Raw genomic sequence first — 26,866 nt, forward strand, 5'->3', positions numbered from 1 at the left:
TCAGTTTAAGTTCCCTTCTTCTATGGGATCTAAATGCTGTAGTTCATTTTACTCTTCTATATTTATCAGAGGTTTTCCTAAGGTTTACAGAGGAAACAAAGGCAATCATGGATGTAATGATTTACTCAGACTCATAAAATGATCCACTGGAAGATTCAAGTGTGAAGTTTTGTCCTAGCTTTGATTCCCAGATGCAACCACTACTCAAATTTTCATCTTAAAGATGTTGCCCATATATATCACTCTATATATAGATAAGTTTTTTTAAAAAAACCAAAAAACTCTTAATAAATCAAAACAGTTGAACAATACAGACTGTTACAAACTAATGTTATCTTCTATAGATAATTTCTCTTCAATGATGGCTTTGAATAAAAATTATGGAGGGATTTTTGGGACAGTATTCAGCATTAACAATAATTTGACAAACTCTCAAAAATAAGATTCTAGCTAAGCTATCTAAACAGACTTTTTTTCAAAATTTTAATGTTATGTTTGGCACAGAAAATGATTAATACCTGAACAACTATCTTAGGGAGCATTTTTCAACATCTTTGTATCAGTATGGAGCTCTTTGGAACTGATGGCTGGTTATTTATTACCTTAAAGGCATGCCTTATTGGGAAACTAATTCAACATCATAGTGCTTGACAAAAGAAGGAGGAGAACAATTTGTGTAAAAGTAGCTTAAGATTCAAAGTATGACTTTGACCTTTGGATATATGACAAGTTATTGAAACTAAACACACGTGTTTTGGATAAATATTGAAGTAGTTACTATAATAGGAAAACATACTGGAGAAGAGTTTTCACAGAGAAAAAGTCACACAATTGTGAAAAACAGAAAGTATCACTTTTGAATAAGGGACAATAATTAGACAGATCTCCAGCAGCATCAGAGCTGTAGGTCTTTGTGAAAGAATAAACAGAATAATAGGTCTTTGTGAAATAATAAACAGAATAATGGGTTAAAAATGGGCCTGTGGTTCAAGTTCCATGGATTCTGTTTGAGAAAAGTTTCATAAAACTAGATGTGCAAAGAGCAACTTAAAACTAGAAAAATCAAACAAAATGCATATTACCTTCATTAAATCATTAACTAAATCTTCCAAGGCTATTTCCAAGAGAGAAATGGTGAATGGAATGCAAATGAGAGTCATATATTTTTTGCTAGATCCTTTGAAATGCCAAGATCTTTTTGCCTCATTTTCAATCAGAGCAATAGTTCAGGTGTGCCTAGAGGTAGGTCTTAATTCTTGCAAAATGCCCTAACAGAGGAATGGGACATTGGTGTGAAACATGAAAGACACAGTTAACAATATAATAAAGTTGGGAAGAATCTTCCATGAATTGAAAGATTATCCTTCTCTTCAAAAATATTTCTAAGTAATAGTTTTTGACTCTGCAGATAAATGAAACGACTCATAATGTGATGTTAAACTAGGATGAACACATAGGATTTTGCTCTTAAGTGCTCTGAGACTTTATATGAGTTCATCTGTTGTTAAATAATAATACTGACAAAACTGTTTTAACTTCCTCCATTTCATTTTGAAATCACAGTGCCTGATATTTCTTTGGTGTCTCTGGTGGCTTTTTGTAATGCTAGTGTTTATAAAGTGTGTTAACATTCCTGACATGTTTGATTAATTTCAAGTGGTGGTATAGTAACTTAGTTGCATTAAATTAATATAAATTAGCTCTTTTTCTCCCCTTTACTCTGCCAGATTGAACATTAAAGTAATTATCTCTCAGTTATATATTTGCAGAATCATGCTTCCCCACTTCTGTTTTCAGCTTTGTAACCATAACAGCAATTTTTGTGAATTTTATTAAGTGAAGTTTCCCTAGAACTCCTGAATTTGAATAATGAAACTAAATGCTTAGTATTTTTGTCTTTAATTCCTCAAATGCACTGTGGTTTTTAAAAAATATTAAAATAATAAAGCCACAAATAAGTGCCTTGAGGGAGCTTTTCATGGAAATTCTTTACTTTGTGCAGTGATCATAACATGAAATTATATTTTTGAGTAAATTTCCCTACTGCAACCCAGACAACCCCTTCACTAATTTTGAGCTAATTTTCTCTATGAATCACAAACAGAACTGACTTCACTTCAAGTTTCTGCCATCCTCTAATTATTAGCATTAATGAGGAATGCCAAAGCTGTAAGTTGCGAAGGCCTGAGATCCTCAAATTAATCATATAGGCAAGGTGAAATATGGGCAGCTACAATTTATATTTTTGAAAAATGAATAGCTTTTATCTGACTTGGAATAAGTTAGTGGGTCTGTACTGAAAGATGCCAGGCACAGTCAGTTGACATTAAAATGTTGGTTCAGGAATATCTTGAGAAATGCATCTCATTCCTGTTTCCACTTGATGAGCTCTGCACGAAGATGGCACAAGATGCCAATCAATGTATGTTGTTCAAATCTTCAAAACTATTCATGCATCACTAAAACAAAACCCTAAAGGGTAAGGAGGATCCTGACCGACTTTGCAGGAATGAACCTTTACATTTTCTGTCTAGGTTAACGTAAATAATGATTTAAATAGCTGGTTATGTTTCCATGGTTAAACACTGCATTAAAGAATAACTATAATCCTTTTTTCTTCTGTGTGAGTAAAATAAAAAAAAAATCCTTACACTCATATGTCTCATTAAGGAACTTAGTTACTTACTGTTTGTATTCAGTGATCTATTCTCTCAAGAGACAAGTTTTTGCAAATCTCCACAGAGCACATGCATATGTGTCACGGGTTAATTACTGATGGCGTGTCGCCACTGCAGCACGAGTAGAAATAGGAATCTTCTGAGAGCAGGAGCAAATGCAGTCTTCCATGAGACTAAGAAGGTATCATAAGACCATGTTGCCCAATGCATTCTCCCCAAAACAAAATAAAGGTTGAAATCTCTCAAGGTGCTACATTCACAGCTGTTTTTACTGATCAGTTATTGCACAAATTAACTGGCAGCTATGAACATCCCTTTCTATTATGCTTGTTTTGCTTCTTGCAAACAGAAATCTTGCTCCCCTTAGTGTCATCCTATCACAGGAGGATGAGAAGAGATAAGTTAAATTTTTATCCTGAAAACAAGCAAGATTTAGAAATTAATGGGGGAAAGGATATAGTTAGAGAAATATGGCTAATGATAGTTAACTTTTTAAAAACTCTTTTCAGTATTATCTCGTGAACAAATATAACATTGAATATTTCATACAAACACTGAGCAATAGCTTACTGAATGCAATATGCCAGGGCAGCAAAAATATGAAGCAGAGGAAGATACAAAAACAAGGTATATAGCTGTGCCTATCAGCAGTAAAATGTTTTGGCTGAAAATATTCACTTGTCAGACGAGACAACACCCCTCAACTTGTCAATTCCTAAGCAAAAGAAATGATGAGTTGAATTTCAGTAGCCACCTGACACGGTCTCCAGCTGAAGAGGTGCTTTTATGTCTTATCTTTACTTTTCATTGATCAGTTTTGACAAAGCCTATATATTGCCTCCAATCTGCACTTGGCAAGTATATTTTTAAAACAGTAAATTCAAAACTATAAGGAAGAAAAATTGCTCCTGGCAAACTAGAAATCTCCTGAGGCACAGAGAGAATGAAGCTGACAGGCAGTAGCATTCACTCATTTGTAGCCAAATTTTCAAAACTCCTTAGCCAGTGCAGTACATAGAAATTTTCTTTCTTTCACCAGGGTTATTCCTTCTAACTTCTACCCCCGTAGAGAATGGAATGATTAAATCTCCATTTTAATAGCTTCTGTCAGAAGCTTTGCTTTGTAAGGACTGTTTCAGCAGTTTTTGGTAGAAATATAAAGCATTTTCGTGATTAACAGCTGTTTTATACCTAGTGTAATTGACCACAAATCAGGGAAATGTCACAGCATAGCAAGAAAACACTCCCTCCTCTATTATAGCCCAGACTGAATTTCTGGAGTGTACATTACTTGAGATTTTCATTACTTTAACTAACGTTCTACCTGTATTTCAGGTAGAGAAATTTTAAACTAATGATCATTTCTGTCTACCAGATCATTATAGAATGTCCGTCACCTACCCTTCACTTTCAGTAGACTCTGAACAGGGTGGCTTTGTACGAACTGTAAGGAAATGCATCTCTTTCTGTTAGTTATGCAGTCAAATCTCACTTTCTATCCTGAAAATATCAAGACACCCAGAGGGATTATGTTCATAATACTACTAATTTAATCACTTTGGAGAAAAAGTAGGGTGGGAAAAACAATCTGTTTTTTTTCATCTTATCCTTACGTATGTCAGTGTGGGTCAACGAGTGGAGCGTGACCATGTTTTATTGGTTTCAAAAAGGCACACATTGAAAGTTCAGAATGTTTATGTCTATGGAGCATATTACATTTAAATGGGAACATTAGGAAAACTACATCTCATTAACCTTCACTATGGGGCAAGAGTAGAGATGAAGATCCAATGCTTGCATGATAAACACCACTCCCTGGTTACATTAGGACTGTTTTATGAATCTTCAGAACACTTAGATCACTTCAGAAACATGAAATAGATACCAACTGAAATTTTCACTGGAGTAAAATGGAAGAATAGCATGATTTTTTCCAAAATCTCTGAAGTATTTTCTTACTGAGGTTATATCTTTTTTTTTTTTTTTTTTCTAGATTAAATTGGACAGAGCTATGAGCATGCAGCATTGACATATATCCAAGAACAGATATTTTGATTTTGGCCTTGAGAACAGACTCTAAAGAGCATATGATTACTGTGATGTAACTATCCATGGAGCAAACAAAGCTATAGACTCCACTCTGTTGTGTAGAGAGGCAGTACTGCCTTTCTAGTGTGTCCTATACATCCCTAAACTTTCCACTTCAGCCATGTTGCTTAAATTGTCTGCTGGCCCCCCATAATAGTTTTATGATTTTCTGAGACATATTTACTGAAACGTGCTGGCCTTAAATTAGTACTGAATTTGGCAGTAAAGTCACTATAAAGAGAAATCAAAATATAGATCCAAGATTCACTTTTAAGTGTAGACAGTTATTTTCTCCTTAGAGTTACTGGAAGATAATAATGTCTTTAACTTTCAAACTGTATATGATATAGAAGCTTAATTAACATTATTAATACTTTTATCTTATGACCTTAATAAACATTATGTTTATTTGTTAACTAGCTGACATCCTAGTGCTGCCATAAATAAATGACAGTGAAGTAATAGCCAAATGATTACTGTGTTGTAGGGATCTCATTTTTCATGCTGTGTGATTTTTGGAATGCATATCATAGAAGGCCAGTGAAAATTGTATATGTTAAAACCTGAAAAACTAGGCTCCATTATAAAAATGTCTTGTTTCTAATAAAAATTATGACATGAAAGCTTCAGGCTTCATCCCTGTGACAAGCAGCTAAAATCTCAACCTCAAATGTTTACTATTTGTGTTTTTTTCTGGTTGTGATGCAAGAAGCAAGCAAACTTAATTTCAGCTTAATTTTCAAGCCTTGTGATGAGCAAGATGTTTTATATCATCTTCCCCTCTTTTTTTTTTCTTTTCACTTCTTTCATGCCCTAGATTTGTTTTCTTACCTAAATGAATGAGTACTATAACTTCCATATTAACTTTGTAATAACACAATAGCTCCAGCCAACTGAATCAGATTAAAGCACAGTGTACATAGTATGAAAAGACTTTTGCTTGGAAACAATCTTTTCAAAATATATGCTAAAATAACAGTATAAAAAGGAGGGGATTACAGAATGCTAATTTGGAATATACCACCCAGTAACCAACTTGAACACATTCTATCTAGACTAATAGAAAAATTAGTCCATATTTGGATGAATGACTTTCAAAAATAGCTGTATGGAAGACTCATCTAATTGGTCTTCCTCTAAGACATTAAAATACCAGAGGCACAAAATACTGTGTCTTCTATATACGTAAAGCCAAGGGACCAAAGCAGTAATGTGTAATATTTTTCACAAAATGTGTGTGAAACTCAGAATGCTGGCCCACTTCAAAGTGGATAATTGTATTATGCTTATTTCCCTTCAGGTTTAGTTGAAATGAAATATTTTTCAGCTCCTTTATAAAACTGCTGTGGAGAAAGAAATGTTGAGTACTGTTAAACAGATGCTTCATTAATGCTGCAATAAGAATTTTCTAAGAAGACTCATAAAGCAATCTGTCTTGATAAAAATGAAAGAAATAAACTGATTTTTCTTGCAAGACTGTGCTCAAACAATCTCTGAAATCATAGACTCATAACAAATGTCTGCTCAAAGGTAGTTTTTCTCTTTCTGACCAACACTTGTTTCTCAGTGATGTTTGCCTAAACTGTTTTTGAAGATTTTCAGAGGTCAAATCTTTCCAACCTTCTCAGGCAATCAAATCCAGTGCTTCTGTATTTTAATTACAATAAAGATTTTCATAATATGTGATATGTAATATGTTAACACTGACATTTAAGATTTCTTAGTCCAATCTTATTTAAAGAAACCTTGGCAAAATGGAAGAGTATTACAACATCCCTACTCAGTTGCCTCTTTTTCAGTCAAGAGTTTTAAATTATTTAGATCTTTCTCCTCAACTCTCCTCCTCCATCCTTCCACATAATCTTCACGATGTCTGAAAGACTTTGACAATAACCCTGATCTTCCAGAAATTCAGTACTCAAGACTGCAGACAGTAATATAGCTAAGGCATCAGTAACCAATATGCTTTGGAAGGATTGTTTCATGAGTTTTGGTCAGCCATGTTTCTCCTATTCTTGCATTCTTCTGTGTTATTTGCAGTTATCACTGTTACTCAGCATGTGGCCCATGCTCATCTTCAGTCTCATTCTATGGAACTGCTACCCAGGTAATAGCTCCTTGTGCTGCATTTCTGTAGCTAGGCATTCATGTGTGCATGAAGCACCTTGTTCACAGTCACTGCTGTCCTACTTTCTCTCACTGTGGCATTCACCAACAGTGCTCATACTTACAGAGGAGAAAATACTCAAACCATTATAAACAGACTAATCTGAATCTAATCTATCAGTTGTTACATCTCACCAAGCAGCAACATTCAAAATCCTGTTGTCATGTTTTTTTTTGTTTGTGTTTTCCTGTGGAAGATATTGAATAGAAATTTCTGCAGTAAGTGCAGAAAAATGAATGCTTTATTTTCCTGCAAACTGAAGAAGTGGGTTTGGATTCTATAAATGTTATCATCAGAGCTGCATCCACTCACATATTAACACATTAGGAACAAAGAAATACTTTTTGTACACATGAGAAATCATTTTTCTCTGTTTTTTTTATTTTTTATTTTTTTTTGATGAGGATACTTAGCAATTGCCTCCCAACAGCCTATTTGACTTCACACTGCCTCCCTATGCTTCCTTTTTCTGGTACGATCGCATAAGCATCCTAAAGAGATGAATTACCTCCAATTGGCATTGCAAATCCTCCTGCTGTATTAACAAGAACAAAGATTTAGTGTTGTGGTATTTTTTTTGGTAGAGCATTTACAAATCAGAACCTGTTTTTCCCTTCCTCTCTCATTCTCACCATTACTGTAGTCATCAAGAGAAGACCAAGACTCCAACTTAGCCTTCCTATCCCAGAAGTGGACATGTCTCCTTAACTCCCTGGGATGCTTGTCCCAGGCATTACAGAGGATGTGGAATAGAATCTATTCAATTCATACATTGTTCAATTTTTAAAATAGAGTATCAGCTATACTTTTTTTCTACTGACTTGGCTTATCACATTGGTAACAAAGCAGCCTCACAATATTTTTCTTGTATTTAATTAACCTTGATGCCACATACTATACATACCTTTAACATCATTTTCTAGTACCTTGGCATCATTAAAGACCTTGAAGCTTTTTTGAAGAGAGCTCTTGGCGTCATCCTTCAATGATCCTTGAGGACCAGATGTCTGATGAGAAACAAATAGTGTCATACATACAAGAAAGCATGTAGTCATAAAAAATGTATGAAGTGATCTAAGTGAACAATTATCTAAATATTAAATGAACATCAGTGTGCTCTTAACCATATCTCATTGGCGTTACAATGGTTTTCACAAAATCAAAAAGATAATTTTCTCTAATTTATTTCCTTTTGTCTTTACAGGAAGCCAGTTCTCCTTTGGAATATCAGCTATGACTTTAATAAGAAGAGAATGTTTATATCATTACAGAAACAGATTTTAGATTTTTAGTAGAACTTTGTCTAAAACAAACAAGCAAAAATGTAAACATAGCTTTCTTCCTCAAGCTACAATATTTCTTCCTAGGAGCAGCTACAATACTTTTGGAACACAGACTGGATTTGATGATCTAATACAGAAAGAAGAGATGTCCTTAGAGATAAATTCAAGAATTGTAATCGAGAGGTCAATAAAGTGAAGATGCAATGAAGGAAATAGAATTTAAAAAGAGGAAAAAACTACAGTTAATCTGAACTAGTTTTATTACTGAATAACCATGCTACTATGTATCATGCCATTCAAAAAATTTTTCTTTTGGAACCTCTCTTCAGTGCAGAGATTGATCAACTGGTAGTATGATTTTCCTAAATTAGATTAGCATTTTCAATTGGTAGGAAATGCTGTAGGTTCTGAACCAGTTACTGCTCAGTTTGTAAGAATGGACTCAGGTCACATACCATACTGAATACATTTTTTTGAGAATACTCTTGACAGGCAGAAAACATTCTATATTAGTCATGGGTCAGCCTTGTTTTAAGCATGTAATTAAGCAGCAACTATTTTTCATTTTCAGGGGCAGATGCATATATTCAAAGACAAACCGTGTGCCAATTAAATGACACAGTTGTTAATACTATTCGTTATTTAAATAATGAACAAGCAGTGATATTTTTCTAACTGCTGAATTGTTGTTTTTCAATGATACTTTAAGGAACATATATTGGAATTGCTGCCTGTTTCTCCTTTCAAAAAAAATCTTAAAGAATACTTTGGATAATCTCAAAATTCAGAATTATTTCAAGGGACATCTCAGGGCACAAGTAGCCTTATATCACTGGGATACAGCTATCAAAGATTCCTTGTATTCATGTGGGATGTAAATGTATGCTCAAATTTCATCATGTGCTGAGTGATTTTATTAAATCTGGTCCTTATAACTGCCAAGATCACTTGAACTATTACACTTTATATGCAAAATTCCTCCCCACATCAACAAAGGCTTTATATATAAAAGATCAATAAAACTAGTTGTTTATAAATTATATCTTTATTATCTAATATAAGTAGAACAGGTAATACATAGGTCACTCCAATAGTAATGCTTCCTATTTATTTCCATGGAAACCATGACAGATAGGAAGAGCACAATATCACTATTTGATAGAGCAAATTCTCAGCTACAAAAGACCAATCATTTAAATAAAAGATTACTTTTGAAGAAAGAATGCCTGGCCAGATTTTGTGACACACGCATCTGTCAAATCAGATAATACCACCATAATTTTCCTGTTAGAATCAGAACTTGGATCCATGTGAGAATGGACTTCAAAAACAACAATTGTTGTTAGTATTAAAACACCAGGCATGGTTGACTGGCTATTAAAGCAGTTTCTATTCAATAGAAAGAAGTTGGAAGACCAGATTTACAATGTAAAAGCAAGTTAATCAAATCAGGAACAATAACTGAGTCCAGGCTAGCAATTAGTTGGAAACAGATTTCAGCATAAAGTTACTACTAAAAAGTCCCTTCAGAGGCAAATATACTCACACTGAGTAAAAGCTTTCTTTTATATCTATTTTCAAATATTTCTGAAGAGGATGATTATTCAGGAAATCCGATGCAAAGCATTTTTTTCCTTTTTTTTTTTTTTTTTTTGGATCAGATGTTGAATTATGATGAAGATAATAATGGAAAAAGTAAATATTTTCTGTCTGTGTGAGGTGAACTTGTGCCCAGCAAGGTTGGATCACGTTTATATTTTAATAAGACTGACAGCTAAATGATTTTGATATTGCTTTTTAAGTTTGTCTGCTTCATGTAGAAATGGAAAAAAAAAAAAAAAAGTGAGTGTAATTCAAGACAAATGGGAAAATCACTGTCTCCCAGGAATCTGAATTGTATCTAACTCTGACTATACCTTCCTCATATGTAACTTCCTCATAATCTGCCTTCATCCACAAGTCCAATTCTCTCTATACAAACTTGGTGCATCTTAACTGCTTGTAGCATCTTGTGGTTGGAGTGAGATCTTGCTATGCATTCAAACAATGCAGTCTTAATCTTGGTTTAGAGACATAAGTGCTGTTATATTAAAATAATACAAAATGCTGCCACTGAAACCGTATATCACCCTTCATGGACTGTTTTGTCCTTTCCATGGGTTAGCAATAATTTTAACACAGTTTGACAAAGAAGGAAAAACATAAATCAAATCACAGAAAAGCTCAATGATTTTATAATTAGCAATAATTACAGATAAGGAAAAAATTTAAGAAGAACTAATCCCTTGAACTTTCTGACATTTCAGTGAGTCTTGAACTCTGTTCTCATCGAATCATCTGCCTTCTGCAGGAGCAGAAGAAGGATTTCAGCCCACAGCACTCTTTTGGGGTGGGAAGATCCCTCAAAATCTCACAGGGATGACAGTGTGAATTTGAAAATTATCAGGGAGAAGATTACAGGCTACAAGTTTGTTAAGCCATGGTCACAACATTTCACGAAGACCCCCAGTCAGTACACACTGGGCACGGTCCGAACACAGACAGAAAACTGATGGGGCCTTTGTGCAAATGATTTTCTTTTTTTTTCTGAGGTTTCATGAGAGGTTGTGAGCATGAAGTAGGTATTATATTGGTCACTGACAAAGGTGTAGCTCTAAGCACGTATCTAAATCCCCTGGGGCAGTTTTGAGGATTATGTACTTGAATTCATCTGTACACTTATAAGCTGTTTTATTGACCTAGGCCCTCATTTCTATCCATTAAATTCAGTTCTGACTTACTCCTAAAATAAACGATTTTCTTTTTCACATAAATTTACATTCTCAGAAGTTTTCACCTCTGTGAGAGTAAAAGTCAGTTAATTTTCACCGTTCTTAGGTACAGCTGAGAATTCTAAAGTAGCAAAATGTTATGAATAGTTTGCATTTCAGTGATCCTCATGTCTTGAGGATCACTGCTAGGCAGCTTTATGCTGTTAACACTTAAGGAAGCTAGGGACCCAGCACAACTGCTAGGGTCCCACTACAAAGGGAGTCTAAAGAAAGAAGGAAGTAGTACATTATGACCTACCATGTCACCTGTGGTACCAGTTACTATTCTAAAAAGCCTATGAAATAAAAATAATACACAAGCAGGATCAGTTAACACGACTCCGCTCTTCTGTTAGTTACTGTCTTGACTAAGACACAGGATCCTGAAGCAGCCCCAAATGCTTGAGATTTCTCATCTGTGATAAATTTATTTTTCTTTTAAAGAGAAGAGCAAATCCATCATAAAAAGCTCAGGAGGAATTTTTCTGTCATATTTTTAATACATTTTTTCCCCAGTAATTTATCAGGCTTCCTGTAATCACGATGGATTTGAAGCATCTTTTTGTTCATCCTTTAAGCAACATTAGCTTAATATAAAATTAAACTAATCTTCCTATTAAAAACTAAAATAACTCAAAATTCAGATATCACTGAAGTTTGCATAGATCAATCATTCCAATGACTTGCAGAGTAGAATCTAAAACTCAGCTCAGTACTTACCACTGCTAGGTTATGTACCAGTTTGCTGCTATTGGAAAACTTCCCCACACTGACTCAGTGCTATCGTTTACTATGAAATGTTGGGCTTAGTGATGCATCTGCTAGCTTCTAGAGATCGAAGTCCTTTACAGAGGATAGGCATCCACAATTGGTTTCATAATAAAGAGAACATGGCTCCATTTTCACAAGGAGGGGTGATTACCTCTGCCTTCTACATCAGAGCACAAAGAGCACCTACACAAGGAGGGGAGTATCTAGAGCCTGCTGTCTGAGCAGGCTCAATTCATAAGCACTGCCTTCTAGAAGAGTGCTTGAACTACAGTGCTTCAGACAGCAATGAGGCACTCCTGCCACTGAAACTCAGAGTGAAGTTCCCTGGGGCCCTTAAAAAGAGGGAGCCTGATTTACTGATTTCAACAGTTAAGCTTTTCAAATAGATGAGCAAACATTCCACTTTTTCCATAAAAACAAACCAGGCAAGAAAATACAGTGAAAGGATGACTAAACATCACAAATATCAGTTAAATTTAGCCCAGACTCCTAACATGATTATTTACTAAGTAATGTGCAAACTTTGTCATGCTGTACAACAACGTGATGGTAAGCCACTGATTAACACTGTGTTTACATTTAAAGGGCAGTAGCTGTATCCATTTTCCTCTTAATCAACTCCTGTTACACATATACAGCACATAATAAGAGCAGGTTTCTTCATAGAGAGGAGATGCTTAAAAGCCCTCCTGAACAATATCTTAGTGCCTTTTATCGCTATCACTTGCGTCATATTTGCCTGGCTCTTTACCACCAACTCTTTCATATCATCTATCCACTTTCTTTCTGTGGTATAATCAGCCAGTTCACCATCTGATATGAACACTTTTGTAGTCACATTGTCACTGCTTGCTTTGTTTCTTGACTGCTGTATGTGTCTCTTCTTCCTTACAATCCTTACAGCGCCTTACTCACTGTGAGTCACGAAAGGAGGTATCTGCTTTAAATTCTAATGCATAAATAAATAAATAAATACATAAGTAAATAAAATCCAGAGGTTCTTATTTACTTCTGCAGCATAATAAGCAGTTCCAGCTAAACAAATAACTGTTTTCAGAGAACTTGTACATGCTAATGTGTGAGATGGCACTTTCTCCTTTCAAGAGAGAAATATAGTAATTAATGCTATTTGAAATAGAATTTGACAACCTAAACTGTCTAAAAGTATATTTATGTATTTGTGCAACTAAATTTTTATTTCTTGCTTTATCTCTCTCTCAAATATGGACATTTCCAGCATGTTTGTGCTTTTAACATTCTCGCAATCCATTTGTCTGAAGTAGCTCTCTGCAAGATACTTTTATGCATGTGCAAATGCTGTTACTGCAATTTGTTTCTGTTCACCTACACACTTCTGTATCAAATACGAGGACTGCCAACTTCATATCCTACTATTATTTCCTTGCTTATTTTTTATCTATGTGTCTGTAAGGCGCATGTCAGTTGCTCTCTGAACAACTTCCACAAATAAGTTGTTAATGCCTTTAAAATTAGGTATAAAAACCATTCTGGTTACGCTCAGAACATTTTCTGCTCACGGTAAACATTTGATGGAACTGGGTTCCTCAGTACCACTCAAGCTGCGGAGTAGGTTTTAGCTTAGTATCCTCTTTTCAAAAATCGTCTCAATTCTGTCTAAAAATATGCACGTAGCACTTCATATTGAGAATATGACATTTCTGTGAAAACTGGCAGAGTTCACATAAGAAATTGTATTTTATTTTTATAAGTAAAATCTTCTGCATTTCTACAGTTCTCCATTTCTAGATTTCTGCTAAATGCATACAGTTCATCCTCCAGGCACAGAAGTTGAGTATTTTCTTAGAATCAGAGAATTAAAAGTTAATGAAGTTATGGAGGTCTTTAAATGCATACAGAAACATCTGTTAAATATTGGTTTTATGATTTTTGTTAGTGGTATTCCATATCATAACATCATGCTGTGCACTGGGAGTTAAAGAGTTTATGCTCCAGCTCTGTGGATTGTCAATAGCTCTGAGTATATCTGCCTCAGAACAGAAGAATCACATACCTCAGAGGACTGTTCACTGTTCTGTTTCCCGTTCAGAGGGAAAGACAAAACCGTTCACATGTCACAAGACATTCCCCCTTTTCCCTTCTGCTTGTCCCTGTAATGTGTACTCCCTAGCCATCTTGCCTTCAGTGTTACAGTAAGGTCTTGAGTTTTTGGCCACTCTCTCTCATTTTATTTGATTTAGCTATACTGTATTAGAATACAACACAGTATAATATCTTATTTAGTAAATTAGCTTTCCTCCTCAGATCGTTGCCACTGTTTTGTTTTTAGGCCCTTCTCCCTGCCTTCTCCCCGGGCATGGGTCCCTGGGTCTCCATGCCACATTAGTCATGGAACTGGGCCAAATCAGCCTATAAACTGTTGACAAATATAAACTGGCCTTATCAAGTATTACATGACTTAACACTGCTCATTCAAAGCCTTCTCATAGTAGCTGTTGGCTTGATCCTTAGGCAGAGACTGGAAGGTATAAGGCAGATAGAAGAATAACAAAAAGGAAAAAAAAGAGTAAAGTAAAGGATTCATGGACAAATCGGTTGTAATTAAGGTACTTGTAGCTCTGGCAGAGACATAGCTCTGATCTCTATACAAGAACCTGTGGTGGCAGAGGTCTCTGTGTAACTGAGAAAACATTCAGGACAGCTGCACTGAAAATCTGTCTCCTTCCCAATTTACTTATTTTTCTTACCGCTTGCATAGCTTCATTTGCAAGACCCTTGGCTTCCTTTGCAACTTTTTCAGCTTCATCTATGTAATCCTTGATGTTGGTATAAGCATTGAAAGCAAGCGTGGCATTGAAAGAGAGATTTTTGGCTTCAGCAAGAATTCTGTTGGGATAGAAAAAGTAAACATACAATTAAATCTGCTATCAGAGCTTAACTGAATATAGTACCCTACCTTTTCAAACCCAACAGCCCTTATTGTTAAGACATTGTGTTAGAGAGCAATGCTACATTGGAAATGTCAGGAGTTATGACATCATGTATTTCACAGAATTCACATTTTATCTGTTCAGAAAGACATAGAATGTTTACTAAAAATGAAACCACAGTGAAGCGCTTAAAAATGTAATGCAAATAACATATATATATATATACACATAACATCAGCTTATAGGTTATGTGTTGAATCGGGCAATTCACTGAATTCTGCACTGCATCAATGTGAGGAACATCATTACAAGCATGTTTTAAAGCAAGCTGTATGAACCACTTATTTCTTGGTCTGGCTTCCAAACACAGAATCTCACTAAACCAAATCCTAAAAGTTAATTCTCCTTGTCAAAATGAATATAACCAATAATGATCCATATTGAATAGAGTGTACATATTTCCTGGTGCAGGTATTGGAGCTCAGCTAACTCATTTTCAGGGGAATTTCTAGACACTAAAACAGAGACATCCATTTTGTTGAACTCCTTGTGTGTGGCATATTCAAGTATTAACTATGAGGAAGTACTGCATGCACAATAAATTTGAAGACGTCTCTCTCAGAACACACTACAGTCTGCTGCCTCTGTTATGTTCCCTGAATAAACACTATGTGGGTTCAAATTCTTACTTGAAATGGACAAGAATGGATGTGAACTTGGATTTTTGCCTCTTAGGGAGATGTTCTGGCTATCGGTGTACGGCAAAGTAAGGGAGGCAAGGATTACTTCACCTGAATATGTTCCAGCATATAGAAATACTTAGTCATTAGGACAGAACATGTTGAAAAGAGGGAAATTCATTCTCTATACTGACAATTCATCTCTTCTCTGGAGAACTGAGGTAGCTGGGCTCCAATCTTTGCCTCATTAGTATTTAATTATTTCTACAAAATGCAACAGAAAGGGGTATTCCCCCAGACTTCTGCGGCTAACAGAGGGAAACAGATTCCCTTCAGATTGCCACATGTATAGGCTGCATCAGCATCACTCCTAGAAGAGCCCTTTCCTTTCTCAGCTACAGACGGAGCTCACTAGGCTATAGTAAGTTTTTAGTGATAATGAGTTGGAGAAATGGGCAACCTACAATAGATGTCTAGCTAATAGCTAAAGCGCTGCTTAGAAATATGTTTCATAAACCTTTGGGTTAGGAAGGAACTAACCTGAATTTTCTGCAAACCAATGACATTTATTCATCAGTGGGCTACTAGGCATAAGGGAGAAGTCTATTCTAATAGTTCTTTGTATACAGGAAAAATAATCTTTTTTTCTAGGTTAAATTCATGGTCTGTTCCATGTTCTAACTCCCAACAGAACATCTTCAACCATCAATCAATATGTTATTTGAAGCCTTAGGGGGTGATCTGACAGAGAGAGCTCTCCCTCACTTTCTCTTATAAGATGAAGTGGCATTTTTTAGTAAATTTAGTATTATCTGAAAGATGCCCAAATGCCAGTTATGAGGATAGATGCATTTTTGAATTCCTAAGACAGATAGTGCATATTCCTGTAAAGTATGGTTTTATAGTGGATGAACTAAACAACTTAATCCTGATGCAGGATGACAAAAGACCTTGGTATTTCTTTCTCCTTTGAGAACATGAATCTGACCACACTAGAAATCTGAAGTTATATTTGCTTTTAAAGATAACTTTAAATGTCTTTGATTCTCCATTCCTTATTGTGTATACTGAGAAATTGAAGGTGGAGTCTGGATCATATTGGAAGTATACACGGTACTGCTACACCACAGTAAAAAAAATAAAGGGCTACACTATCTTCTACAGGGTACTGAAGTGCTTTAAACATTACCCTAAGCTCACTAAGGCCTATGTTAAGAAAGAAGCACATGTATACACCCATAAAAAGCCTACTTACAGAATCAAAAACCTCTATATCAAAATTTATCTTATCAACATCTCATTATGGAGGCAAAATACTTCAAAATACTTTTCTTTATGTTTTCTCTACTTTTTTACTTAGTTCCTCCCTGTCAATTTTCCATCTATTTGGATATTTATATCTGCAGTAGTTGGATACGGCACTAGTCATCTACTTTAGGTCCAGAGGTGTACAACTGACATTTGTCATAATCAGACAGTTCATATACTATTTACACTAAGCCACTTTTTTTCTAGAAATAGTACCCTCTAAATCCTTTTTACTCAGCTATCATCATTTTATGCACTCCTTAAAAAATAAATTAGACTATCTAGACTGGAATGACTACACAGTATACTAAGCAAAAAACGTTACAAGTATCAGACTCTTTATCAAAGCTAACTTTGCCTTTCCCTCAAAATTGAAGAGCCTGACAAGAAAAAAATGGCTGCTCACAAGTCTTTGGGATATTAAAGTCTCAGGTATCTTTAAAAGATGTAAGTAACAATTAAAAACAAAACAAAACAAAACAAAAAAAAAAACAAAAAGAAAACCACCATACTGCTGATTTGGAGGATTGAAGGAGCCCTGGTGAAAAGGACTTGGGGGTACTGATGGAAGGCAAGTCGGACATAAGCCAGCAATGTGCCCTTGCAGCCCAGAAAGCCAACTGTGTCCTCAGCTGTATCAAAAGTGTGGCCAGCATGTTGAGGGAGGTGATCCTGCCCCTCTGCTCTGCACTGGTGAGGCCTCACCTGGAGTACTGTGTCCTTATGTGGAGTCCTCAGTACAGGAGTGATGTGGACCTGCTAGAACATACCCGGAGGAGGGTCACTAAAATGATCCAAGGGATGGAATATCTCCCCTGTGAGGACAGGCTGAGAGAGCTGGGGCTATGCACCCTGGGTAAGGGAAGGCTCTGTGGAAAACTAACAGCAGTCTTTCAGTTTCTAAAGGGGGATACTTTTACCAAATACATACATTCAGCTCTTCTAATTGAACTTACATTGAACTATGGTTATTTGTATATTCTCAGTGACAGATATCAAAATCTGAAAAGAATGCCCTTCAGTTTCTGTTAAGCAATCTTATAAGCCTGCTTTATGATTTTTCCATCACCATGCCTTACCCATCCAGTACTGCAGATGATTCATTCAACTGTGCTGCATGGTTCTCAGCTTGTAGTACCTTCTCTTGAAGCATTTTGTCTTGAATTTCTTGTGATAAATCATCGATTTTATCCTTTAGCTGATCAGACATGGACTGTATCTTATCTGCAATATCTTCTACATACTGACATAAAATGACATAAGTGAGACCTTTAAGTATCTAAAGGCAAGAATTCTGTAGACCTTTATACATTTTCCTTGTCCTCACCTCATAACTTATACATGCATTAACACTTGAAAGGAACTAATATGGAAAGAATAAAGGAATGGTTAGACTGGAGAACAGAAGACAGACAAAACAGTTTACCACAGCTCCTTGCCTCTCAAATTATTATTTCACAACTAATAAGCTGCAAAGTTTAAATACTTATAGCCTCCAATTTGGATTTATACCCTAAATATAGAAGCATACATAGTTATACCAATTCATAGTCATCTTCCCAATAGTAACTAGCCAGTGACAAAGGTTTCATGTTACAAGACCATTCAATTGACTCAAATGTATTCTTGAATATTAAAATACCTTAGTAAGAATTATGCTTTTGGAGACCTGCCATTTCTGTCTTAATAAGTTATCTCAAATTGTTTCCCTTCCCATTTCACCACATGGCTTTTTCCCTACTCATTGTAACAATTTACAGTGCAAGATGGAAATATTTCCAGAACCAGTCATACGTATGTATAGGTAAGGCTACAAACTCAATTGATAAAACTTTTAAGGTAAAAATTTCAAAAACTATGTAAAATGAGAGTGCAATCCACTCATCTATCTGATCTATCTAGATTTAAAATTGTTTCTGAATTTTTCTTCTGATATGCACACATAATCTGGGTGCAGATAAATCTACAACTATGTCACAGAGTCACCATGAGACTATGAACAAGTTTGTCGCATCTGCAATCACGGAGACAAAGTCAGTACCCCAATCACAATACTATATTTATAAAAGACAGATATAATGAAAAATGATGGGCTAGCTCTTTGTGTAATCAGATGAATCGTTTAAATCTCAAGCTTCATCATTTCTATATTTTAAGTTTGAAATTCTGTCATAAAACAATAGAGAAAATGATACCTTAAAATGCAAATATTTTAACATTGATAAATAAAAATGAAAAATTAGTTGTTACTTTAATTAGATACTTTGATTCTATACTGATACTAAGTGTACAATACTGTACTGTAACTGATTGTACTAATTTTCAAATAAAGATGATAAAACACCTACCTCTACAGCTAAGCTGATTTCATTTGTAAGGTTGTAGGCTTCATTAAGTATATCATTCCCTTCCTGAAGACTCTTCTCAACACCTTCCCTGGCGTCTTCTACAGCTTGCTTCTTTTTCTATAAGATGTGTTCACACAGATCAAAATATGAGTGATGAAAGTGATGCCAGTATTTGAAAACAATACAGACAGTAATTTGTCACCATGCCATAAAGGTCAGACTTCTGGAATTCTCTGATCTTCTGGAGCAAAGACAGTAACAGCAATAGAGCACATTTAAAGTAAGACATCTTTCTTTCTCTTCTTGTTCCCAGCTTTGTATCCCCTCCCTCCCACATAGTACATTTTTTGGTTGCTCAATTATAGAGGTTACTGACTGTAGTACTAGGGTAAAGTGAATCTGAAAGTGAATCGAAGTCTTAACCTTTACCTAGATTGTACAAGTTTCTCATTTTGACAATTATCTACACTGCTCATTAAGGCAAAATTTGTCAGGTATTCTGTTGCTTTAATGTTTATGTCCACTGTTTTTTCACTAAATAATGAATATAAAAATAAAAGATGATGGTTTAGAAGAATCTTTGGATTCTTGATTTTCCAAATACTAGAAAAACTACATATTGTGTAAAAATGGTGGCTTTCTGACTTAGTAACTTGTGATTTCCAGTGTAACATCCATTAAGTATCATAGGTAAGTCTCATGGCCAACCACATCATTGTAGTCTAAAGAGTACTGTAATGGCCTGTTGGACAAGTCAAAGGTAAATATAAAAAAATTCTTCTCAAAATCACCTTTTTTGGACAAGATTGCTGAAGAGGATGTCTTCAGGCATATTCATACTGTGATACAGAGAATATTTTAAAAAATGATACAGCAGAGGGTAGTTTATCCAGCCTTGCTCCTTTCATCTTTGGGAAGGCAGTGCAGAGAGCAGAGATCACCTAACTTACGTACAGCACTGTATTTCTTTAATCAAGCCAACAAATCTCCACTGAGAACTGAGATCTTGGAACTCTAACCTCATAATTGCACACAAGGTGAAAGCTCATCAAGATATAAACTGAGTGGAAAAATTTATCTTCATTAAGTTGACTCTGCTCTTAATATCTTGGTTAAATGCTTGTGAATGTACGGTGTAACGTGTTCTTTGAGTCTTTGCAATTTAATTTAAATCGAAAGCAGACCTCTCTGCTACAACGGAGATCATTTATAACAACTATGGAGGATAGAGTTTGATTAATTACAGTGTAATATCTACATATTCTTCCTAGGGGTTGGAGAGGAAGATCAAAGGGCAAACTTTCTGAGAATAAATGTATGATAGCAAAGATTTTAACTGAACTCTATTTCAGTCTTGCACAAATACTTATACTTGAATGAATTTAACCTCTCCCAGAATAAAAAATTCAACAGCACCCTCCACTCAACATTTTTTAGCAGTAAGTACTTCTTTGGTAAAGAAAACTGTCAAGGAATTCTCCTTTTACAAGCCAATTGTTTTCTCATTCTGAGGAATACATTTGCTCATATTTACATCCAATTTATTTATATTTGAATAATATTTTTGCTTTACTTCCTTTTTTTTTTTTTAGATACAAAGTGTTCATGCAAAGTTTCAGACTTTGATCAGACACTTACTTAATCAAAGATACAGCTTGTCAGCACTCACCTCTGCCATGGTCAAGTTATTTTGGTTGACTGCAGATAAATAATTAGCCTCTCTAATCTTATTCATAGCTTCTCTTAGCAGATCTCGAGCATCATCAACTTTGGTGTGGTAGTTTGCTAGCTTGTCCTGGACTTCATTTTTGAGATCCTCATTTTTCTCGCTGGGTTCTCCAAATAATTTCTTCACTTTGTTCAAAAGATCTTCTGCATTTCTGCAATACACAATAACTCATAAAGGTACTGAATTCATATTCTCTATACCTAATAATTCAAATATACTCAATTTCATAAAAATAAAATGGGCTTTAAATCTCACAGCAACTTTCAAAAGAACTCATGCTTAATGAAATGAATGTTCTTAAGCATGTTTTCTTGGGTTGTTTTTTTTTTGGGGGGGGTGAGGGGTTGGTTGTGGAAGTAAATGGACATTAATATCTGGTAGTAAAGGTAAGGTTTTCTAAAATATTGCATTAATATAACACATGATATAAGGTGCATGAGACAGATTTCCAAAATGCATGCAATTCAATCAGCAAAAACTGATTATCTAGCCAGTAATAAAACTCAAGACAACTCATTGGTTCTGCAAAGCTAACACAGAATTTACTCTGCTCTAATGAAGTACAAGTCAAAGAATCACAGAATCACAGGGGTTGGAAGGTACCTCAAGAGGTCATTGAGTCCAATCCCCCTGCTAAAGCAGGTACTCTACAATAGGTTGCACACAAATTGGTGCCCAGATGGGTCTTGAATAGCTCTATAGGAGACCCCACAACCTCTCCTAGCAACCTTCTCAAGTGATCCATCAGTCTTTCCCCATAATAAAGATGCTCCTATAAATTGTAGACAGCACCCCCACAATACCATTGGCCTTTTTAGCCACAAATGCACACTGCTGGCTCATAGCCAACCTGTTGTCCACCAGGACCACCAAGTTCTTCTTCTCAGAGCTCCTTTCCAGCAGATCATTCCCTAACCTGTACTGATGGATGCAGTACAAGTCAGTGAATATGCCCCATGTATTTCTTTGTTTTATGTACTATAATTTCAGTGTGACTGGATTGAACCACATCTCCTAAAGTACCCTCTTTTACATTCAAACTATGCTATTTTCACTTTATATCTTCCTAGAAAAGAACCGAACTATACAAAGTATTTGAAGAGTTAGAAGAAGAAACAATCACAGGTCTGGCCTAATATCTGAAATGCATTATAGTCTGGATCTTTCAAATTGGTATAAAGAAACAAAAGAAATATTAGAGACTACTAACAAAATATTCTAGACATAAGCTGTATCTATATTAAACACTATATATTTCAGAACTGTTCTATGTAGAGAGAAAATTATCTACGATAGAGGCCTATAAAATCATGAGTAGCCTGGATAAGGAAATCAACTGTCCATAAACAAATTTGAAAATATCAGGAAATAAGGTTGAATTGCAGGAGGCAGCTGTTAAAAAAAAAGAGTATGTGGTTGACTTATCCAATTCACAGTTAATAGGAAACTGCATATAATATGAGTTTGCAGTAGCTTAAAAGCCATCAGACAAATTCATGAATGAAGAAACGACATACACTAAAGAAAAAAGCTATTCAGCACATAGCCAAAAAGGCAGAATTCTGGCTCGCAGAATTATTCAGTAGAAAATAGCATTTATAATATTATAATATTGAAATATTGTAAAATATTGAAATAATAATTTCAAAAATATAAAAAAATAGGGGTCTAGGACAGAAGCTTGTATTTTTAAAAAGCTATCTTTACAGAAAAATTATTTACTAATATGTCATTTTAGTACAGAAAAATAACTCAATTACAGACTTGATCTAGAAAGATTGAATTAAAATAAATGAGGAAAAAATCTGGAAATGGAAGAGAAGTTTTAACATCTCTGAAAGCAAAAAGCCTTTGTATCGTCTATCTTTCCTACTTAACAGAGACCAAATCCTGAAAATTAGCCAAGCAGAACACAACCCCTGCTAAGAGATAATCATCTTTATTCTTTGGTGAGTTAACTACTTCAAAGCGATAAGGAAACTTGTGGAGATATAGTAGAATAACTATTTCTAGTTGTACCTGTGCACAATACATGTGAATGTACTGTTCTACACATGTACATGCACATGCATACACACACACAGTTTGAAGAATGATTAATTTTTCTGTATACATTCTCTCCTTAAAGAATGCATTCAATAATCTATCTTACTACATTAGTACTTAAACAGTCTTAAGCCATTTTTCTTCTGAAGCCAGTACTTTCAAAAAGAGTAACAGACAACACCTTCCAGTAATCTTCGCTCTTTGTCCTATAAGTTCTCTACCAGAATTTCTTGGATCTCAATATCTGCATCAGTAAATATTTTTATATATTTCCATTTAAAAGAACATATTCCTTTACCACAATGAAAATACTTTATTTGCGTATTTTGGGAAGAATGGCTAGAGGGAGAGAAAAAAACAAAAAACAAAACCAAAACAACACCAACACATTTCCTGCTCTAGCTGTTGGATTGATTTCATTCTGACCTGACAGTTTCACATTGGATGTAGCATCTGAAGACAAAAAACATCATGTTTGAGAGGGTTCCCTCCAGTCTGTCCTAACATTACAGACAACACTTTCTAAGGTTTGGCTACATTTTTCTCAGCCCTGCTTTTTTCTGGGTGGGAGGAGAAAACAGATTAAAAAAAAATCTCACAGAATCAGAAGTAAAAGCAATAAACCATCAGAGAAGAACACATTTTCAGTACATCCTTTCTCAAGAAAACCAAAAGCTGAACTACCAGAACTCCAGAAGAAATACACTGGTAGGATCACTTGAAAGTTTGAAGTATGGGATAGGCAATGCATTCTATACTGCTTGGAATTATTAACCTCTCTATATAAAACACAACTAACTGTAGCATATATAAACCTGATAATTGTTCTCAATATCTGTTCCAATATCTATCCCAGTATTCTGAGACACTCTTTGCAACTTCATTGAGTGATGTAGCTACTCATTTGGATATCTTACCAATTGATTGTTCTGATGGAGTGCTAAGCAGTGCACTATTCCTAACTGCAGGAATAAGCCCAGTGTGACTGGTGCAGGATAGATTCATAGAATTTTAACTCCAAACCAAGTTTCTCAGTTAGATAAGTGTCAGCATTTTTCATAGTGTTTTATAAAGAGTTGGCAAGAATTAAATTTACATATAATTTTTTACAGATCCAGAAACCACTGCAATCTAGGCTTCTGAACTGTGTCATAGATAGGGAATACTCCAATCTATACAAGTTCATGTATGACAAAATACATCTTTTGAATGTCCACGCTACTGGACAAACTTTACAAGCAGATAATATTTTTATTAGACCAGTTAGTCTTCAACCAACCAAGCAACCTAACAATAAAACAAAGAAAACATCAAGATTCTAGGTTTTCTCCAAGACCTTTGGTATTAAAGCCTTTCATGAGATATGAAGTAGAAGCTAAACATATGAAAAAAATTGCTTAGAATTCTATTATAAACAGCACTGGTATCTGTGGAGCAAACAAGTAATTTTGTAGGAAGTGGTTTCCATATATGTAAACATTTGAAAAAATGCAAGAGCTACATTAATAGATATGAAATGCTAGACTGCTTTCCTCCACATTTCTGTAAGCCCCAACTTGAAAACTTGGTAAGAATGGATGACAATTACAAGAGTTATCACCAGGAGGCAGAAGACTGTGGTATCTCTACTCACTTGAACTCATCTTGGGCTATTTTTTCTTGCATATTCAGCTTTTTACTTCTCATTTCTGAGACTATTCTGTCAGCCTCACTCTGAAGTTCTGGAAGACTCTTCTCCAAGTTCTTGTCTGGGGTCCCAAGCGTCTCATTCAATCTTATAGCATCTTCATTTACAGCTGCAAGTGGGCAAAAACCATGCAAAGAGGAAGTTAGTAAATAAAAAGGATAGAGAAGTCTTAAGAACTTTCATGTCAACTATATCAGCAAGTCAAATGCAATTTGCAATTGTTATTCCTGCTGTGAAGTATAAAAGGTGGTTAATGCAGCTAACAGTAACAAATGAGAGATAGTCTCATCAAAAGTTTTATTGTAGCTGTCTTTTAAGCACAATAATTACAATGAAAAAGATTTTATATCCAGAATAAGAAATACGTTCCTCTATCTTTCCCTCAGAAGAAAGAATTTGCAATTAACATTTAAAATAGAAGATAACCTGGTATATTGCTCATAGAATTATAGAGCAAACAGTGAAAATGAGATTTTAAATTACTTTTAAGAACTTCAGAATATTTAATTTTTAGCATTCAGATTTAGCAATCTGAAGAAGAATATATGATTGGAAAATCTGGGAAGGAGATGGAGGGAAGAGAAATGAAAGTCACTTACAGACAGACAGCTTGCATTTAGAAGCAGATACCCAGAAATGGACAAGAAAGGTGAAGGATATAGCTGTTCATATGGCATCATAATCAAGAACTGACTGAATTTTTTCCACCATAGCACACTATAAGATATTAAACTATACAGTTCCAGAAACAAATGATTTATGACAATCAGTTCCATCTTCAATTTTAAAAAAGTACTTTTGTCTTTCCATAGACTGCGGGTTACCAAGTAACTACTTGTTTCTTTGAAATAAGAGTTCCTGGTTGCACAGGTACTTCTGAATATCTTAAACATTAAAATATATCAGATATCAAAACCTATGTTCCAAAAGAAATCAAATAAATTACTATTTCATCCACACATTTTGTAGGTTTAGAGCAAATAATGAAGAAGAAAATTTTAATTTTACGATGCTTTTATTATGCTGATGAGAATATAATAGAGATCTTTAAGTAAAAGTACTTATTTGTGGGGTACTGAGGACTGGAACAAGACCATAGTTCACCTTAAAAAGATCAGTTTTCTTGCGTGCACTGTGTTGTGAATTGTTACTGAGTTACCTCTGGCCAGAATGAGAAACGTTAACTTTTAAAAAATCTTGAATAAATAAATAGTAATTTCATCTTTCTGAATATTTACCTCAAAAGAGAAATGGGGTATGTTATTCTCAGCTTTTATTAGGTTCAGGAAAAATGACATATTGCTTTACCTTTCTCTTCCATTCTCATGTTCTCATAATGGTCTTTACTTAGTCTTAGCATACTGTAAGCTTCCCAAGTGTCCAGGGATGTTAAAAGATTTGGATGTACTCACACAGAAATTCATGAAGAACTACAAAGTTGGAAAAACTCTATAGATCAAAAGAAAGCTATTCGCCCATTGAATAATAATTGAGAGAGGTCTTGCGCTGACATCAGTCTGCTCTTTGAGGACCCCTGGATGGATCCCATCAGGCCACACGTGCATCCAGTTGGAGCAGCAAATCTTGCACAAGATGGCTGGAAGTTTATTTTTGTTAGCATAGTTGATTTTCTCTAGTTCAGGGCTCTGGAGATCCCAGAGGCCATCACTGGTGTTAAAGACAGATTAAAAGGAGGCATTAAATGTCTCTCCTTAGTCAGTTTGTGAGGTGACTATCCTAGTGAGTTTTTAGTAAAAACTCTTACCCAGATCCCATGGAGGAAGTAGACTTCCCCGTGGATCAGATTTGGTTGTCTTTTTAGCCTTCTGTTCCCATCAGGAAGGAGTCATCTAGGACAACAGCCCTTCTTTTCCTTCCTTGATGGAGGTCATCGTGATATGGGGATAAGCTGACTAGCCCAGAGTGATCCCTCCAAACTACTGACACCAAAGAATAAAGTTGGCAAAAGAACACATAACAATAAACTAATTATGAATATTTTTTAGCCAGAAGGGTTTTGAGAAGGCTTGTAGTTAACAAAACAATTCTGAAACTGCTTTCTATTCTGAGTCTGTGTATACATGGGGACTGCTTTGAAGATGCACAATAGAAGGCTTATGTCACCAAGGGAGTGGATGCAGTGATCCAGGAGGTAACTTGTAGCCCTGTGGCCCTATATTTAATCTATTCTTAAAATGTTGAATTGGCCACTAGGCAAACACATTGATTTTAAAGTCTTTGTTTAATTCTAAGATAATCCCTCAACATCTTTTAACTCTGCACTTCCCATGTTTAAATCTACTTGAGAAAACTTTTATATGAGCTAGAAATGCTAGATAAAAACTCTGTGGAACAAAAAATA

The 26,866-nt window shown here is 35.1% G+C and overlaps 1 protein-coding gene across 1 annotated transcript in view; it reads right to left on the minus strand.

The window, feature by feature from the left end:
* The window catches only part of LAMA2 (laminin subunit alpha 2), a 329,486-nt gene that overhangs the window by 49,698 nt on the left and 252,922 nt on the right, over window positions 1-26,866 (minus strand). Inside the window, exons 36-41 of the mRNA XM_065733920.1 lie at window positions 24,451-24,613; window positions 20,712-20,922; window positions 19,043-19,159; window positions 17,774-17,937; window positions 14,524-14,662; window positions 7,838-7,940 (exon numbers count right to left, since the gene is read on the minus strand). Of these exons, the coding sequence (XP_065589992.1) occupies window positions 7,838-7,940; window positions 14,524-14,662; window positions 17,774-17,937; window positions 19,043-19,159; window positions 20,712-20,922; window positions 24,451-24,613 (897 nt within the window). The remainder of the gene's footprint in view (window positions 1-7,837; window positions 7,941-14,523; window positions 14,663-17,773; window positions 17,938-19,042; window positions 19,160-20,711; window positions 20,923-24,450; window positions 24,614-26,866) is intronic.

Source organism: Cyrtonyx montezumae, unplaced genomic scaffold, assembly GCF_038088225.1.
Source record: "Cyrtonyx montezumae isolate F1298 unplaced genomic scaffold, pur_monq_1.0 scaffold_0, whole genome shotgun sequence".
In the NCBI taxonomy this organism is placed as follows: domain Eukaryota; kingdom Metazoa; phylum Chordata; class Aves; order Galliformes; family Odontophoridae; genus Cyrtonyx; species Cyrtonyx montezumae.